At 41.9% G+C, this 19,126-nt stretch overlaps 1 protein-coding gene across 7 annotated transcripts in view; it reads right to left on the reverse strand.

The window, feature by feature from the left end:
* Positions 1–19,126, reverse strand: part of SPECC1L (sperm antigen with calponin homology and coiled-coil domains 1 like) — a 147,349-nt gene that overhangs the window by 51,607 nt on the left and 76,616 nt on the right. For 6 of the 7 annotated variants that reach the window (XM_025400632.1, XM_025400630.1, XM_025400629.1 and 3 more), the window contains one exon: positions 16,302–16,392. In XM_025400632.1, coding sequence (XP_025256417.1) covers positions 16,302–16,392 — 91 coding nt within the window. Of the gene's footprint in view, positions 1–4,429; positions 4,435–16,301; positions 16,393–19,126 lie in introns of those variants that run through there. The other variant, XM_025400635.1, reaches the window with a different exon arrangement.

A 19,126-nucleotide genomic window follows, 5' to 3' on the forward strand; every position in this document is an offset into this window, starting at 1 on the left:
ATTCAATGTTTTATCTCTAGGAATGAGACACCCCACACAGACGAATACTTCTAAATTCCGGGCTGCCACTTACCTGTTTGATGCAATTCCACCAAAATTCAAAGATCCTCTACTGCAACTAGGTCTAAGCTACAAACTAAATAAAAGCTTTGCCTTCACGTGCCTACAGTTAGTGTGGAAGCTATACATATTAATATATACAACCACAGACAAGTCAGGATGGGATAATTAGAGTAACAGAAATGACAAAAGTATTATCAAACCACAGAGGAGAAGACATTCTCTTTGATTTCAGGCAGCAGGGAAGGCGCTTCAAAAAAACCAATGACATTAAGCTGGGCCTTACTGAAAAGAGGTGGGGAACTATATTTTAGCCGACAACAGTCAAAGAAAGGTACAAAGACATTCAAGTTAGAGAATAAAGGCAAGTATGGCTAAAACATGGGGTATGTGGAAAATAAATAGGACAGCACGGAAAGGGGCTTTAAAGGAGGATGAGGCTGATTAAGGAAAACCTTCATTACCTGACATGTGGACTTTAGTCTGAGGGCAACAAGGAAGCGTTAAACATTTCTGAGCCTTCAGGGAAGGACACAATCAGATATTGCTTCGACCATCTCCATTTGCAGCTTCACCTTGTTCTACTCCTCCCTTGTTCTCTAAATACAAGCTGTCCTGGGAGTTCCTTTAGTACCTTGAGCATTGGCACCAGCTGTCCCCTCGCCTCCTCCTCTGTTCCCTCCTAATCCTGGCTAACCTGATCACCCTTCAGGTCTCAGTTGAACATCACTTCCCTGGGACCTGCTTCCCTGCCAGCACCCGCCAAACACAGACCGGAGTTGCCCTGCTGACTCTCTTCCTGCACACTTCTTACCTAGGGCTACAACCTGACAAGACTCTTCAGACCAGGACACAGGGAGGCAGTCACAAGGACAATCAGAATTGTTCTTTCTGGTTAGGGTCTGGTGTGTGACTGGGCTAAGAGAAAACACCAAACCTTGTATGTAATGAAGACTCTCAGCCAAGAATGTCCACCAATCCCTTTTAAGAACTGACAATTTAAACATGATCCCTCCTAAAAATATAATGATGTCAAAAGTAATGGCATATCATGCTATCTCTTAAGGATAACACATATTCTTCACTCCAAAATTTCTTTTCTCTTCTTTTTCTTCCTCCTTCTCCTCCTCCTTCCTCTTCTTCTCACTCTCTCATTTTTTGTTTTTTGTTTTTTTGGGGGGCTGGTGGTGGGGGGGAACAGGGTTTCCCTCTATTGTCCAGGCTGAAGTGCAGTGGCGCAATCTTGGTTCGCTGCAACCTCTGCCTCCCAGGCTCAAGTGATCCTCCTGCCTCAGCCTCCCAACTGGCTGGGACTACAGGTGTGAGTCACCACACCTGACTGATTTTTGTACTTTTTGTAGAGACGAGGTTTCACCATGTTGCTCAGGCTGGTCTCAAACTCTTGAGCATCCTGCATTCAAGTGATTTTCCCACCTCAGCCTCCTGAGTAGCAGGGATTACAGGTGCCTGCCACCACACCAGGCTTATTTTTGTGTTTTCAGTAGAGACAGGGTTTTGCCATGTTGGCCAAAGTGCTGGGATTACAGGAGTGAGTCACTGCACCCAGCCTCATTTTTTTTTTCTTTCTTTTTTTAAGACAGGACCATGCTCTGTTGCCCACGCTAGAGTGCAGTGGCATGATCCTGGCTACTGCCACCTTGACTTCTCAGGCTCAAGTGATCCTCCCACCTCAGCCTCTTGAGGGGCTGGGACTATAGGTATGCATCATTGGCTAATTTTTTGCAGAGATGAGGTCTCACTATCTTGCCCAGGCTAATCTTGAACTACTGAGCTAAAGCAATCCTCCAATCTTGGCCTCCCAAAGTGCTGGGATTATAGGCATGAGCCACCAAGCCCAACTAAAATTTATTTTCTAAGGGTATGAGGAACATTTGGTTATAATTATTTACTACTTTGGAGGCCTAGGGGAGTGGAAGGATGAGCTTAACAAAGATGGGATGTATATAGCTTAAGAGTCCCTACAGTGTTCTTATCTCGAACAAACATCATCTCTGTGCAAAGAGCCCATAAGCAAGCATCAATCAGAATTCTGAACTCTGTTGGCAGTTGGCATTTATCCATACAGGAAGAGTATATTATGCACAAAATCTGACAGACAAAACAAAGTCAAAAGAACATGGAAATAGTAGAAAACAAAAATCAATTTACATTTAATCAAATTTTCCATTCTACAATTTTGAAATGGTGGTTATTTCCCTAAAAATTTTAGTCTCCCAAAGAAAAACAGAGCAAGTTAAGAAAGTGAAAATGAAGGTTGAAAAGACAAATAAATCAAAACAAGGTGCTTGTTACAGACACAGGCATAAGCCTTGGTCATTCTCTACATGAAAACGTGTCTAAGTTTTTACAATGCACACTATAGGCACAATTGCAAAAAAAAGTTCATGAAATGTATTGCTGATACATGTGCCCAATGCTGGCTGAGTCTGTTTCTTACTGCATGGTTAAGGATCCAAGTCTGCCTCAATTTGACAGACTGTCTCAGTCACAGCCCTGTACTTACTTTTTGAAAATACACAAAAACGCACTGAGAACCCAAACAGGTTATTCTTTTAAAAATTATTTGTGTTAAATTTTAACAGCCACAATCCAGACTGCTGCCATTTCATGAAGTATTTCCACTGTGAGAATCAAATCTACCCAGAGGCATTTGTCACAGTAAAAACACAGATTCATTTACTACTCTACTAAGTAGGCTGGCTTCCATGTTCATGTCAAACTGTCGGTTTATCTCTCTTCAGGAAATAAGATTAGTGTATTACAATTGAGTGTAGCAGGCAGGAGATATTATATTTACAGTAACAGATTCTATTCTACTGCCATGTGGAGCTATTCTTGTCTTAATTCATTCATTAAACAAAAATCATTTGGGTGTCCACTACTTGCCAGGCACTTGCCTTGGTGCAAAGGTCAGAGAAAAAAAGAAAGGAGACAGCAAACTTGATTTCATGGAACTTGGAGTCTAGAGTAGAAGCAAACATTCAAAAAGTCATTACGAGTGAGGGATGCTAAGAAAAAAACAAGTACCAGGGGTTCTGGGAACACAGCGGGCACCGTGACCTGGTCTTAAGGGGAGAACAGGAAAGATCTCCTCAGGAAATGACAGCAAAGTTGAGATTAGAAGGATAATTAATAGTTTTTATGCAGGCAAAGGAGAGCTTAGAAGAAAAAGAGTGTTCCCAACTGAGTGCTTAGCATACCCCCAAAGAAATCTAGGACACTGTGGTGATGTTCAGAGGGAGGGGAAGAGCAGAGTGAGGTAAGTCTTCAAAGGTAGGCCAGAGGGCCAGCTCAGGCAAGCGTGAGTCACATAGGCAAACTCCAGGGTAAGGTGTTTGAACTTTATCTAGTTGGCAAAGTGGAGCCAATGGAGGTTTTACCACGTTAGCATTTTTCTGGCTGCAGCAGATTGGAGAGGGGTAACAGTTTATACAGGACAATGAGTTAGAGTGTACAGGTAAGAGATGATGGTGACTTGGACTTGGGTGGTACCAGTGAGTATGTGACGTACACAGATTCAAGGGCTCTTTGATGCAGCAGAATCAACAGACTTGCCGACAGATGGATATGAAGGTAAAAAGGAAGGAGGTACCACATATAGAGGTAAGACAGGTGAGGAGGATTATGGAAGGAAGAGACGTGAATACACTTAATTTGAGAACCCTTTGAGATACCCAGGGAAAGATGTGGACAAGGCAATAAGAGAGAGTGCAAAAGAAAAGTCTGATGTGAATATATTGTTTGGAGACTGTAAGCACACAGGTGATGGCGTGGGAGTGCACTTGGTGACATGGAGGTTACTGGTAATCTTGGTCACAGCAATTAATTCAATACACTGGTGGGGACAAAAATAAGATTAGAATGTGCTGAGGAGGGAGTGGGAGACAGGAAAGATGTGGAGATAAATTGAGCAAGAGTAAGGAAGAAAGTATAACAGCTGGTGGGCAAGAGAGGGAGGATTTTTTTTTTCTTAACAAAGGAAAGATGTATTTTTAAATGACAGAAAGGAGCTAGCCGGTAAAGAGGGTAAAGCTGAAGATACAGGAGAAGGAAATAATCCATCAAGAGCATAAGGTTAACAGCATCTGAGAAAGTCCAAGAGGAGCAGATCCAGGGCTCAGATAAAGGGATAAACGTAAACAGAGATACATTCTGATTACTTCAGACAGATACGTAACATGAGCATACTAGGTCTGCTAGTTAATTCTAATTGCAGAAATAGTTACAGGTAGTTTTCCCTTTATTGTTTCCCAAATCAACTTTACAGGCAAATAGATTTTAAAATAGTAGCTTTTGCTGATTGAAGCCAAGTGGGCCAGCTAAAATTCGGTAGAAAACCCAGTCTTACTGTCTTGAAGAACTAGACAACATATTCTGGGACAACCACAGCAGATGGAAAGTGAGGGTGTGGGGAAAATACCAGAAAGGGAGAGCCACGAAAACAGAGCGAACAGTTTGTATATAAACTCTGTTCAAATCCTTCACTGACTTGTGAAGTCCACAAGTACTCATGCTCCAAAGAGCTGAATTACGCACAAAATAATCGAACAGGTATTTCAGTTGCAGGGAGTTTGGAGTCTGAGGTGAGCCAAGTTAACTGCTTGCTAAAACAAAAACCAATATTCTGCAGAGAAATATAATAGAATCAAGTCTCTCAGCCAGGTGCAGTGGTTCTCACCTGTAATTCTAATACTCTGGGAAGCTGAGGCAGGAGGAGCATGAGCCCAGGAGTTTGAGACCAGCCTGGGCAACACAGCAAGACCCCATCTCTACAAAAACATTAGCCGGACATGGTGGCGCACACCTGTAGCCCTAGCTACTTGGGGAACTGACATGGGAGGATGGTTTGAGCCCAGGAAGTCGACACTGCAGTGAGTGAGGATCACACCACTGCACTCCAACCTGGGTGACAGAGTGAGACCCTGCCTCAAAAAAAAACAAAAAACAAACAAAAAAAACTCTACAATATGTGATCCTTACACCCAAGACACAGCTCAAAATTACTAGACATACAAAGAAAAAAGAAAATGAGCCATACTCAAAAGAAATGGAAACCTACCTGAAGATGGCCTATGTCCTAGAAATAGCAGAAAAGAACTTAAAAGCAGCTATTACAAATATGACCAATATTATAAAGGAAAATACACCCTCAGTGAATGAATAAATAGGAAAACTCAGCGGAAAGCATTGTAAGAGAGTTCTGAGATGAAATGCAAAGGACAGCCTAAAACTGAAATTGGAACAGGCATTAAGAAAAGCCCTCTGGGCCGGGCGCGGTGGCTCAAGCCTGTAATCCCAGCACTTTGGGAGGCCGAGACGGGCGGATCACGAGGTCAGGAGATCGAGACCATCCTGGCTAACCCGGTGAAACCCTGTCTCTACTAAAAAAAAATACAAAAAATAGCCGGGCGAGGTGGCGGCCGCCTGTAGTCCCGGCTACTCAGGAGGCTGAGGCAGAAGAATGGCGTAAACCTGGGAGGCGGAGCTTGCAGTGAGCTGAGATCCGGCCACTGCATTCCAGCCTGGGCGACAGAGCGAGACTCCGTCTCAAAAAAAAATAAAATAAAATAAAATAAAAGCCCTCTGGAAAACTATTCCCCACTCTAAACACAAAGTATTACTGGAGAAACTGGAAGCCTGTTCTGCACTGAGGGTAATCACAGCAACAACAAACCTCAAACCCAGCCCAGCTCCTGAGCAGATTAACTCAAACTCCCACATTTAAAGATCTAAGTAGAAGAAAAGAGGTGTCCATTTCAAGGCATAAAATCAATCTACTATCCATGTAAGATGTCTAGCTTTCAATAAAGAATTGTAAAATATACAAAAAGCCAAGAAAAAGCCCACATCCCAGCTCACTACACCAGGACACAAAGTAATCAATAAAACCAAATGGCACAGATGTTGGATCTATAGGGCATTTAAAATAACTCTGATTAATATATCATTTTATTTATTTTTTATTTTTATAGAGATGAAGTCTCACTATGTTGTTCAGGCTAGTCTTAACTTCTTGGCTCAAGCAATCTTCTTGCCTTGGCCCCCCTGAGTGCTGGGATTACAGGTGTGAGTCAGTTTCCAGCCTCAGCCTTAAAAAGAAAGGAAACTGTTTCATGCCACAAAATGGATGAACCTTGAAAACATGATATTAAGTGAAACAAAGTCTCTAAGGGAAAAGGCAGATAATATGCAAGATCAGCTAGGATTTCCTACTTGATTTTCTCTTATAGTTTCCATCTCTCTGCTAAAATTAGACAAATAAAACTGTGAAAACCGTATCTCTGGTTTTCAACTGTGGGCAAATTTGCCCCCCCAGGGGATTATTAGAGTATCACCCCCATTTCCCCAGTTGTGACAATAAAAAATTAGAGGCATTTTTGGTTGTCATAACTGGGGAGATGGGGGTGACACTGGTACTCTGGTGGGTAGAGAGCAGGGATACTGCTAAACTTTCTGTAATGCACAAAACAATCCTCCACAACAGACAGTTATGTGGATGCCAATAAGGGCAAGGTTGACAAATCTTAACCTAAGGCAACCACTGAAAGAATTTAATGGATACAAATAATAACTCAATAGGAGAGATAAAACAAAGTAATGACAAATGGTCAATGGACCCAAGAGAAGGCGGAAACAGGAAAAAGAAACAGAACAGATGGGTCAAATACAAAACACGACAAGGTGGTAGATTTTAATCTCACCATAACAATAATCATATTAACTGAGAATGGTCTAAATCCACCAATTAAAAGACAAAATGTCAGAATGAATAAAAAAGAAAGACTAAACTATATACTGTCTACAAGAAACTTACTTTAAATATAAAGACATATATTTAAATTAAATTAAAAGGATAGAAAAAGATATATCATGCAAGCACTAACAGAAGGTTGGAGTAGCTATATCAATATCAGAAAAGAAAGACTTCAGAACACGGGATATTATCAGAGATTTAAAAAAGAAAAAAAACCATAAAAATAAAGGGGCTAGTTCTCTAAGAAGACATAACACATTCCCAAATGGGTATGCATCTACCAACAGAGCTTTAAGATACATGAGGCAAAAACTGAAAGAACTAAAAGGAGAAATAGAAATCCACAACCAGACTTTCAGAGTTCAAGACTATTCTCTCAGTAATTCCTAGAAACAAGCAGACAGAAATGAGTAAATATAGAAGACCTACACTTGAACAATACAACCAAGTAGATCTGATATTTATAAAACACTCTGCCCAAAAACAGCAAAATAAAAACATGCTGCCAAGTGAGAGAAGCCAGACTTAAAAAAAAAAAAAAGCTGTATGCTGTATGATTTGATTTATATGATAGTCTAGAAAAGGCACTACTATAGGGATGAAAAACATATCAGTGGTTGCTAGGGAATGGGGTGTATGGTAGGGGTTGACTACAAAGGGGTAGCATGAAGGAATTTTGGGGGTGATGGAACTCTTGTGTACAGAACTGTGTAACTATGATGATAGACAAATGGCTATGCGTTTGTCAAAACCCACAAAACTGTATACCAGAGAGTGTAAATTTTACTGTATATAAATTAAAACAAAAAACAAAAAACAGAACAGTGGGGAGGGAGGGGGAGGAGGGGAGGAGAACAGAATGTGGACTATGACAAATTAATCTAACTACATTACAAAACCATGACAGACCAACTGAAGGGAGTAGGGAAAAAGGAACTGGCTTAAGTAACTTTGTATATGTATATTAAGGTTGAACAAATAAATAAATATACTGCAGATAATGAGAGCCAGGTTTCTCAACCCCAAAAGAAAGAAGTTATAAGTAAGGAAAGGGAAAATTCTGGAATGAACCCATTGGTGATGGCTTGGAGTCAGGTATCAGTACAAACTTACAGTTCTTGATAGATAGGCAGACAGACAGAGAGATAAATAAGATAGGTAGACAAGTAGGTAGGTGGGTGGGCGGGTGGATAGGTAGATAGACAAGATAGGTAGGTAGGTAAGTAGACAGACAGACAGATAGGATAGATAGTGTATATACATGGGTTGGTAAACATACACACAATTTCCCTAGTTCTATCCAGAGAGGGACTAAAGGCTGTGAAACCCCAGTAGCAATGAGCACATCTAGCACCTGAATCTTGGTTTCTTTTTTTTTCTTTTTTTTTGAGATGGAGTCTCACTCTGTTGCCAAGCTGGAGTGCAGTGACACGATCTTGGCTCACTGCAACCTCTGCCTCCCAGGTTCAAGCAATTCTCCTGCCTCAGCCTCCGGAGTAGCTAGGACTACAGGTGCATACCACCACGCTCAGCTAATTTTTGTATTTTTAGTAGAGACGGGGTTTCACCATGTTAGCCAGGATGGTCTGGATCTCTTGACCTCATGATCTGTCCACCTCAGCCTCCCAAAGTGCTGTGATTACAGGCATGAGCCACTGCACCTGGCCTGGATCTTGGTTTCTAAATACTATTCTCTAACAAAAGTAACCAGAACTTGGCCAGGCGCGGTGGCTCACGCCTGTAATCCCAGCACTATGGGAGGCCGAGGTGGGTGAATCACGAGGTCAGGAGGAGTTCGAGACCAGCCTGGCCATCATGGTGAAACCCGTCTCTACTAAAGATACAAAAAAATTAGCTGGGCATGGTGGCGCGCACCTATAATCCCAGGTACTTGAGAGGCTGAGACAGGAGAATCACTTGAACCCAGAGGTTGGAGGTTGCAGTGAGCCGAGATCACGCCATTGCACTCCAGTGACAGGGTGAGACTCTGTCTCAAAAAAAAAAAAAAAAAAAGAAAAGAAAAAAAGTAACCAGAACTCCTTAGAGAAATGGTTGACTCCAGGGCTGGTGCAGGAAAAAAAAAAACAACAAGATGGGGCTGGAGCATCTTGTGGTGCCAGAAAGTACTTCAGGGATAGAGGGAAGGTGCATTGAAAGAACAAGGAATCAATGTGAAAAATCTCTCAACAGCCACTGATGGAATAATCTGACAACAAAACAAATAAAAATGGTAGTAGATTATAATCCAAAGAATAAATATCCATCAGTCTATACCAATATAAATGAGTGATGTCAATAGAATACATATAAATAATTCCTTACAGATGGAATGAAGAAATAGAAAGCCATCACTGAAACACCACAGTAATAACTGTTGTGGGCAAAGTGCATAAATAAGTGCTGAAATCAGTGAGAGAAAGCTTAAGAAGGAACAAAACTGATACAGTCTAGGTGTCTGTCCCCTCCAAATCTCATGCTCAAATGTAATCCCCAGTGTTGGAGGTGGGCCTGGTGGGAGCTACGGGTCATAAGAGCAGATCCCTCATGAATGGCTTGGTGCTGTCCTTGTGAGATCTGGTTATTTAAAAGTGTGTGGCACCTCTCTCCTCTCTCTCATGCTCCCCCTTTCTCCATGTGACATGCCTGCTATTGATTTGTCTTCCACCATGACTGTAAGCTTCCTGAGGCCTCACCAGAAGCTGAGCGGATGCTGGCACCATGCCACCTATAGAGCCTACATAACTGTGAGCCAATTAAACCTCTTTTCTTTATAAGTTACCCAGCCTAATGTATTTCTTTACAGCAATCCAAGAATGGACTAACACAAAGATATTTACTAATTCCTAGCAGACAATCACCAAACCAAGTGAACAAGGTTAATTTAACATCAGAAGTAACAGGACACGTCAATCTCATGTACTCCTGATAAAATAACTTGAAAAGGACACATCACCTCCGCAGTATCCCTTCCATTAAAACATAAACTCAGGCTGGGCATGGTGGCTCACAACTGTAATACTAACACTGTGGGAGGCCGAGGTGGGCGGATCACTTGAGGTCAGGAGTTCAAGGCCAGCCTGGACAACATGGTGAAACTCTATCTCTACCAAAAAAGACAAAAAAATTAGCTGGGTGTGGTGGTATGCGCCTGTAATCCCAGCTACTCGGGAGGCTAAAGCAAGAGAATTGAACCCGGGAGGCGGAGGTTGCAGAGTGAGGCCTTATCTCAAAAAACTCAAAAAACAAAACAAACAAAAAAACGAAAAAAAACCCCAAAACAAAACCCATAAACGCAACTTAAATCAGAAGACAATATCAGACAAGCCCATACTGAAAGACATTCTGCAAAATAACTGACAACTATTCTTCAAAAGTATTGAGGTCATGCGAGACAGGGAAAGAGTGAGAAGCAGTTGCAGACTGGTGGGGACTAATGAGATAAGACAACTAAATGGAAAGTAGGAGCCTCAATTTGATCCAAGAATTAAAAAAGGACATTAGAGGAAAAACTGGTAAAATCCAAATAAATTCTGTAGGTTAGTTAATAATATTTTACTGATATTAATTTCTTACTTTTGATAATTGTTCTACAGTTATGTAGGATGTTCCTATAAGGGAAGCTAGAAGGAACTCTAATATTTTTGTTAAGTCTAAACTTATTTCAAAAGGTAGAGTTTAAACATACAGAGAGACAGAACACCTTAAATACTGATATACATGCTGAAGGGTAGTGATTATAACTTACTTTGTGATAAAGCAAATATAAAAGAATGTCACAGAATCTAGGCTGTATGTGGATAATTCACAGCACAACTTTTTGCAACATTTCTTTATGTTTGAAAATTTTCATCATAATATGCTGGGGAGAAAACAGGAGCCGAGATATTCTGATTTTTACCAAGAACCACAGGGAAGAGGAAGAAGAAGGAGAAGTGACTAAATACGCAATTGGACTGTAAAGTGCAGCGGGGTAGGATTTCTATCTCATTTTATCCTGGGACTTTCATGGCCTAAGGCTAGATCTAAAGCTGAGGCAAAATCTGATTTAGAGTAAAAAAAGACAATTCTGTGAAACTTTTTGAGCAGAAGGTTTGGCTTTCCAGTAAAACCTCCTAATTTTATATAAATTTATGGCATGTATCCTTAACATAAATCATTTTTTTTCAAAATACTCAGTTTACAAAAATCTTTAACCTCAAGTAACACAATTTAGACAGGTAATAATGGTATGAATTTCCTTACAGAACACAACTACACTTGCACTAACCAACTTCTTAAGATATCTATATGCCTGAGCTGAGAGACACAGTGATAGTGTCACACTGACACTGGGCAATCCCAGGCTTCTCAACCATTTACACCAGCCAGCTGAGGTTTATGCTTAACATTCTGGAGCTCATCTGGTCACTGTGAACTTTTCAACTACCTGTATCCATGTAGCAGGTAGCAGAATCTGTGCTTTTCAGCTTAGGGCACAAATGCTAATATTCATATACTATCTACAAAGATTCACTAAGGTGGCACCAGTCATGACCCTAGCCATTTAATTCAACTGCTGGTAACACCAACAAAAGAGCATTTGATTAAGTGCATTTATAGTAAGATTTCTCTGGTATGAAACATTTTCCTGCAAGTGCATGATGCTAAAGGATAATAGATTTAAAAACTATTGTAGAGCAAGAGGCAGCATCTTTTTTTTTTGAGACAGTCTCGCTCTGCTCCCCAGGCTGGAGTGCAGTGGCGCAATCTCGGCTCACTGCAAGCTCTGCCTCCCAGGTTCACGCCATTTTCCAAGAGGCAGCATGTTTTTAAACTTCAGTAATGAGGACACCGAAATTTTTAAAATGAAAACTACATACTGTATTTTTAAATTCACCCCAAAGTAAATAAGACAACCAAGGAAGAAAAGCAGTTCAAGACAGAGCTCAGAAATCCTACTCTCATCACAATTTGGAAAACCACGAATCATTTGGTTGTTCTTAGTTTTCTGAGTGGTTCCTTTCTTGAATGACTATTTAGGATAAAAGATCACAGTATCAACTACTGTGATATAGATTCACCTAAGTGTGTTTCCTTTCTCCTGTATTTGCAATGTCTCAACCAGGCTCCACTAAGGCATGACAACAGACTGAAGTGGAGAATGAGACCAGCTTTTACGTACACTGACGGCATGTACCCCATGCCGCTGGCACTACCGTTTGATGCATCACCAGATGACAAAATGAGAGCCAGGAATAGAATCTTAACGCATTTAATCTGTGTCTTCAATAACCTTGGCCTACAGACCTTCCACACCCATTCTCCACCCACAAAAGCCAAGGTAACAGAAATAATTAAACCGCCATCTTTGCCCAATAATATTCCAAAGTCACTTATACCTGAGTCACTTGGGGTGCTTGTGAAAATGGCATATCCAAGCTACTGAGTCTACATCACTAGATCTGAGGGGAGGCCCAAGATTCCTATATTTTAACAAGTGACTCAGGTAAGCTTGAGACACACAACTGGTGCTGGTTTCCCCTGGTAAATCTCGCCCTGCTCTGACCCCATCAGCATAAGCCTGGAAAGCAGCAGTGGAGAGTGGAGAAGGCCTTGAGGGTTGGCTTCAGCTGAGCCCAGGAGATATGGGAAGACCCTGAGTCATTTCCCAGTGCAACACTCCACTCTCCTCAGAGGCCACCTGGAACATGGAGCATCAGTGTGCTCTGATGCCCCAGGATCACCTCAGTGCCCTCAGATAGGGGTCTCTCCTCCTGGGCTTTCTCAGGCTTGCAGCCACACCACTGTGCCCAGGCTGGACTCACAGCTTTAGGGCACTGGCACAGGGTTACACTTACTCTCAGAGGCTGCTGCATGCTTGCACTGGCTCTGATCACACTTAACACAGACTGAAGAAAGTCAAAAGGCTGACTATTGACAGAACTAGGGCATACCTACCAAGCAGCAGAGTGAAAATGTTCCTGAATTCCTGGTTTTCATCTCTGCCTTCAACACATAGAGCTTTTTAAAGATGCCAAGGACACAACTTGTATAGGTGCTTTAGTTATTTGCTGGCAGCTAAGCAAAATCCTGCAGGCAACTCAGGCGTCTAAAATATTTGACTGTGGGCCAGTGAGAGCTATCATTCTCAGCCACTTGAGCTACTCAGAAAAAGTTCACACATATAGTAATAAAAACAAACAGCAAAGATTTACCATGGGAAAGAATTTTTGCTAAGCACTTTACAAACTTTAACTCTTCTTTCTTTCACTCATCTCACAATTTTTTATCAAGAGTCCAGTACTTCTACAGGTGCTGAGGATGCCTCAGTGAACACAACAGACACCAATCTTGCCTTATGGGCCTTACAATTTAGGGAAATGAGAGAAAGAAATAAAAATTATAGACAAATCATATGGGATGTTAGAAGGGGGCCAGTGATAAGGAGAGCAAGCAGAGAAAGGGGTGTGTGGGAGAATGAGTGGTTTCTATCTTTAAATAAGGTACTTAGGGTCTTGCTGAGGAGGTTCAATCCAGCAGAAGGTTCCAGTAGAGGAAGCGCCAGTACAAGGTGTCCAAGTCAGGAGTATGCCCAACTGCTCAGGGACAGTGGGGAAGCCCATGTGGTGAGGTAGAGTGAGCAAGAAAGTGAAGAGGCTACAGAGGACACTGAGGCCAGGCTGTGAGAGTCTGGAGGCCCCTGAGAGAACTCTGGCTCCTCCTCTAAAGGAAATGGGGAGCGGTAGAGAGTTTGACTAGCGTAGTAGGTTTTGATTCCTGTTTTTCAAGCTACAGTGTCAAGAACAGACAGTGAGCGTGATTAGCAATCTTTTGCCAGGACCCAGCTGAGAGATGATGGCAGCTTATACCAGGGAGGTGACAGTAGAGAAAAGAGCAATGCTCTTATTCTGGACATATTTTGAAAGTAGAGCCAGTGGGATTTCCTAAACAACTGAACAAGTCTAAGATGAAGAAGGAAGTTAAGGATGACTCCAAGGTTTCTGAGGATGAAACTGCCATGAATGGAGACGGGGAAGGCAGATTACATGTAGAACAAGTTTGGAAAATGGGGGAAATCTTGTCCTGGAGACACAGAATATTCAATATCAAAATGGGAGATGTCAAGTAGGCAACTGGATACATGAATCTAGAGTCCAGAGAACAGGCGAGAGATGCAAATCTGACAAGTCCTCAGCACAAAAATAGTATTTAAAGTCATGAGACAGGATACAATAACAAAGAAAGTGAGGACAAAGAACAAAGGCCCTGTACTGAGCTCTGGGCCACACCTCCATGTACGGGTCAGGAAGAACAGAAAAGCCAGGCTGGGTGCGGTGGCTCATGCCTGTAATCCCAACACTTTGGGAGGTTGAGGCTGGCAGATCACCCTGAGGTAAGGAGTTCGAGACCAGCCTGGCCAACATGGCAAAACCCTGTCTCTACTAAAAATACAAAAATTAGCTGGGTGGGGTGCTCCGCGCCTATAATCCCAGCTATTCGGGAGGCTGAGGCAGGAGAATCACTTAAACCCAGGAGGCGGAGGTTGCAGTAAGCTGATATTGTGCCACTGCACTACGCTACAGCCTGGGTGACGAGTGAGACTGTCTCAAAAAAAAAAAAAAAAAAAAGGAACAAAGAAAAAAAAAAAGGAGAAAAGCCACACAGGAGAGGGAGAAGCAGCAGCCTGACAGAGAGAAGGCACAGGAGTGTGGTATTAGGGAAACCAAAAAGAATGTCCTAGAAGACAGAGTGCTCAGCAGTGCCAAATGCCACTGACAGGTCATATCAGATTACGACTAAGCTGGCTGGGTTGGGGACACAGCAGTCCTTGACAATCTCAGCAGCTGCGGGTGTTAAGAGCCCAGGAACTTAGTGAGCTAGGTATTCACTATCAATTTACAGGTGAGGAGACAGCACCAAAAAGATTGAGGTTAACAACCAGGCCATGGTGAGGCCAAGATCTCTGCAATGCACACATGAAAATCCTTTGTGGGTTCAACTGGGAGGTGGGATGTAAAGAGAGGAAGGAGAGATGCAGAGTATTTGGGTTAAGAAAACTTTAAACCTTCCACTATTTGTTCCCTTAGCAAAATCTTCTGACGGGAGAAAAGAGCTTAGTTCATGACTGACAAATGAACCAGAGCCAAGAAGCAGGGCAGAAGGCAAGTCTTTGTGCCAGGAAGGTAGCATCTTGTGCTCCATTGCCCCTAAATGTGTACACAACCAGCTTATAAGAACACTGAAGATGACAGGTGTAGCGCCAGTTCCACAACCAAATTGAACTCTTCAGGCACTGGTACGACATGAAGTCCATGGAGCCAGTCCTTTGGGTTCTCTAATTGAATACTTTTCACAAGTCTGCTTACTTCTGACCCAAAACCTGTTGAAACCTTCTAGTCTAACATACAGAGCCTAACTTGCACAACCAAGAATTCCTGACGCATGGAAGTAACTGGCCTGCATCAGCGAAGAGGAGCCCTCAGGCCCTGAGGGGACACTTGGGAACATTCCCACACCCACCCCAAATGAAGCACTGCTTTTCCCAGCACCACACCCCAATGCTGCAGTTCATCTTTCCAATGCACTTCAGTATCACACATGAAGAGGCAGTGCGGGGTAAGAGAAGGAGCCTCAACCTTGTAAGGTGGGATACTTGGGTTCTGGTGCCAGCTCTGCCATAAAAAGCTACATGGAAGGCCAGGTGCGGTAGCTTGCATCTATAATTCCATCACTTCGGGAGACTGAGGTGGGCAGATCACTAGTGGGCCAACATAGTGAAACCCCGTCTCTACTAAAAATACAAAAATTATCTGGGCATGGTGGTGTGTGCCTGTAATCCCAGCTACTCAGGAGGCTGAGGTGGGAGAATCGCTTGAACCCGGGAGGCAGAGGTTGCAGTGAGCCGAGATTGCACCACTGCACTCCAGCCTGGGAGTCAGAGTGATATTCCAACTAAAAAAAACAAAAAAACAAAAAAATGGCTACGTGAAAACAGCAAGTTCCTCCCAAGGGCTCCAAAGAGTTGCTGAGCCTCATCTTCTAGAGTCTCAGCTCCCTCAAGGTAACAAAACACAGCCCAGAGATCTAAGGAATGGGCTCTGAAGTCAGGCTGCCCTGGGCTACTGCTTAGTAACTAACTGTGTTAACCTGAATTGACTTAGTTAACTTCTTTAAGCCTCATTTTTGATATCTGTAAAACGAGGATGACAATAATACATATGCCATGAGGAACTGTGAAAACAGTGCCTAGCAATGGTGTACACTCTCTATGACCCATTATGACAGCTGTCAGGAAAGATGCATTCATTAACAACTACTTTCTCCACTTGGAATTTAGATATATTTATTAGTGAACTTCTGATACAAAGGTACACCAGATTGATTGAAATAATATCAAGAGCAAAGAAAATAATTTAGTTTGCCAAAGAAGCCAGAACAACTCAAAAACTGACAAAAAAGGTGAAATGTTATGGCATATTACATGTACCTTGAACAGGGATTTCCCCATAGTTTGGTCTCTTATCTGACAGGGCTGTCAGGGGTTTGGATGTTGAGATTGGTCCACTTATGGAATGTCTCTGAAATCATAAGATAAACAATATCAAAGTTAAATCGAGTATTGGGACTCACAAAGTAAACGCTGCAGAGAGTAGGTATTTAGTTATAAATCTGTATTAATTCTTTCCATACTGCTATAGTAAGGTTATAACACACCTTACAGGCATGGACTATGATCAATATACTTTTTTTAAAAATTAGACTTTTATTATGGGATAATTATAGACTCATATGCAGTTGTTAAGAATATAGAGAGATCGGCCGGGCGCGGTGGCTCAAGCCTGTAATCCTAGCACTTTGGGAGGCCGAGACGGGCGGATCACGAGGTCAGGAGATCGAGACCATCCTGGCTAACACGGTGAAACCCCGTCTCTACTAAAAAATACAAAAAACTAGCCGGGCGAGGTGGCTGGCGCCTGTAGTCCCAGCTACTCGGGAGGCTGAGGCAGGAGAATAGCGTAAACCCGGGAGGCGGAGCTTGCAGTGAGCTGAGATCCGGCCACTGCACTCCAGTCTGGGCGACAGAGCGAGACTCCGTCTCAAAAAAAAAAAAAAAAAAAAAAGAATATAGAGAGATCCTATGTACTCTTTACTCAGTTTCCCCCAATGGTAATATCTTATAAACCTATAGTAAGATTTTGACAGTAGCCAAAATATTGATGTAGTCATATCTTATATAGTCATTTATATATTATTGATACAGTCAAGATAAAGAACATTTCCATCACCATAAGGATCCTCCCTGGGGCCCTTTTACAGTCACACCCCTCTCCCTGTCCCCAACCCCATATCACTGACTCCTGGCAACCACTGGTATTCTGAATGTGGTTTCATTATTTTGTTGGAAGAGAATCTTTAAAGTATCACAAACCAATTCAGTAAATATAAAAACATGTTGCAAAATGAAATGCAGATGTGCTCCTTTTGTAATTGTACTGGTCTTTCAAGTCCTCGTTCAAATAGATCTCAATTCTGCCACCCACTTGCTAATGCTACTACAACAACTGCCCAGTACAGTCTGTCATCTCAGTGCAGCACTACAGCAACAGCTTGTCACTGGCTTCCTCATCTCCAGACTTCTGCATATGCAAGCAGCCAGAAGAATCCACCACGGCCAGGGCCGGTGGCTCATGCCTGCAATCCCAGCCCTTTGGGAGGCCGAGGTGGGTGGTTGACGAGGTCAGGAGTTTAAGATCAGCCTTGCCAACATAGTGAAACCCCGTCTCAACTAAAAAATACAAAAAATTAGCTGGGTGTGGTGGCAGGTGCCTGTAATCCCAGCTACTCGGGAGGCTGAGGCAGGAGAATCGCTTGAAGCCAGGAGGCAGAGGTTGCAGTAAGCCGAGATCACGCCACTGCACTCCAGCACGGGCGACAGTGCGAGACTCCATCTGAAAAAAAAAAAAAGAATTCACCACAAACACTTAAAACCCCTCAGCTCTCTTGGCTACCTCTACATGATGCTCAAATACCATGAACCTACTTATTTACTACCATGCAGACCATGTTGCTTGTGTATATTTTTCTTGTGCTTCATTCCCATAGCTTTCCCCCAGTCCTTTTTATCTGGCTAACTTTTAACTATTCATTTCATATTCCCACCGGAAATGTGGACGAGGTCCAGCTTCTCCACATCCCGGCCACACTTCAGCTCATCAACCTTTCAGATTTTGGCCATTAGGAATAATATAGAATAGGATCTCATTGTGGATTTAATTTCCATTTTCCTGATGACTAACGATGTTGATCATCTTTTCATGTGCCATTGGCCATTTGTATTCTTCTCCTGGAAGGACCTTTTCAAATCTTATGCCCATTATTTATTGGGTTGTTTATCTTCTTACTGAATGTAAATCTTTTGTTAGGTAAATGTATTATGAATATATTCTCCCCAGTCTGTAGCTTGCTTTTTAATTTTCTTAATGTCTTTCAGAGAAGTTTTAAGTTTTGATGCCCAATTTATCAACTTGCTTTTATAGTTCATGCTTTTTTACATCTTAGTAAATCTTTGCAGTCTTAAAGGTTATGAAGATTTTCTCTCACGTTCTCATGTAAAAATTGTGGTTTTAGCTTTCACATTTAAGTCGATAGTCCATTTCAATTTTTGTGTATTTCATGAGGTACGGGCTGAGGTTATTTCTTTTCTATACAGTTACCTAGTCATTTCAGAATGTTTTCTTCAAAAGACTATTCCTTACCGATTGAATTACTTTAGTATCTTTGTAGAAAATCAACTGGCCTACTTCTGAACTCTCTGTTCTACTGATCTAATGCTGAAATCAGGTAGTACAAGTCCTCCAAATCTGACCTCCACCCGTACCCCCGACCCCAACGTTTTGAATATTCAGAGATCTTACATTTCCATATGAATTTAATGCTACCATGTCAATTTCTACCCAAAGAGCACTGCTCTTTTAATTGGTATTGTGTTGAATCCACAGACCAATTTAAAGGACTACTACAAGATATTAACAATACTGAGTCTTCCAATCTATAAATGACATCGCTTTCCATTTATTCAATTTCTCTCAGCAATATTTTATTGTTTTCATTCCACAGGTTGTGCATACATTTCATATTTATTGCTAAGTATTTCAATTTCCGATTATTCATGCTAATATAGAGAAAAACAAATAACTTTTGTATAGGACTTCGTGTAAACCTTAACACTGCTTAACTCAAAAAGCTTCTGTGTGGACTCCTTAGATTTTCTGCATAAATGATCATATTATCTGCAAACAATGACAGTTTTAC

This window comes from Theropithecus gelada, chromosome 10 (genome assembly GCF_003255815.1).
Source record: "Theropithecus gelada isolate Dixy chromosome 10, Tgel_1.0, whole genome shotgun sequence".
In the NCBI taxonomy this organism is placed as follows: Eukaryota; Metazoa; Chordata; class Mammalia; order Primates; family Cercopithecidae; genus Theropithecus; species Theropithecus gelada.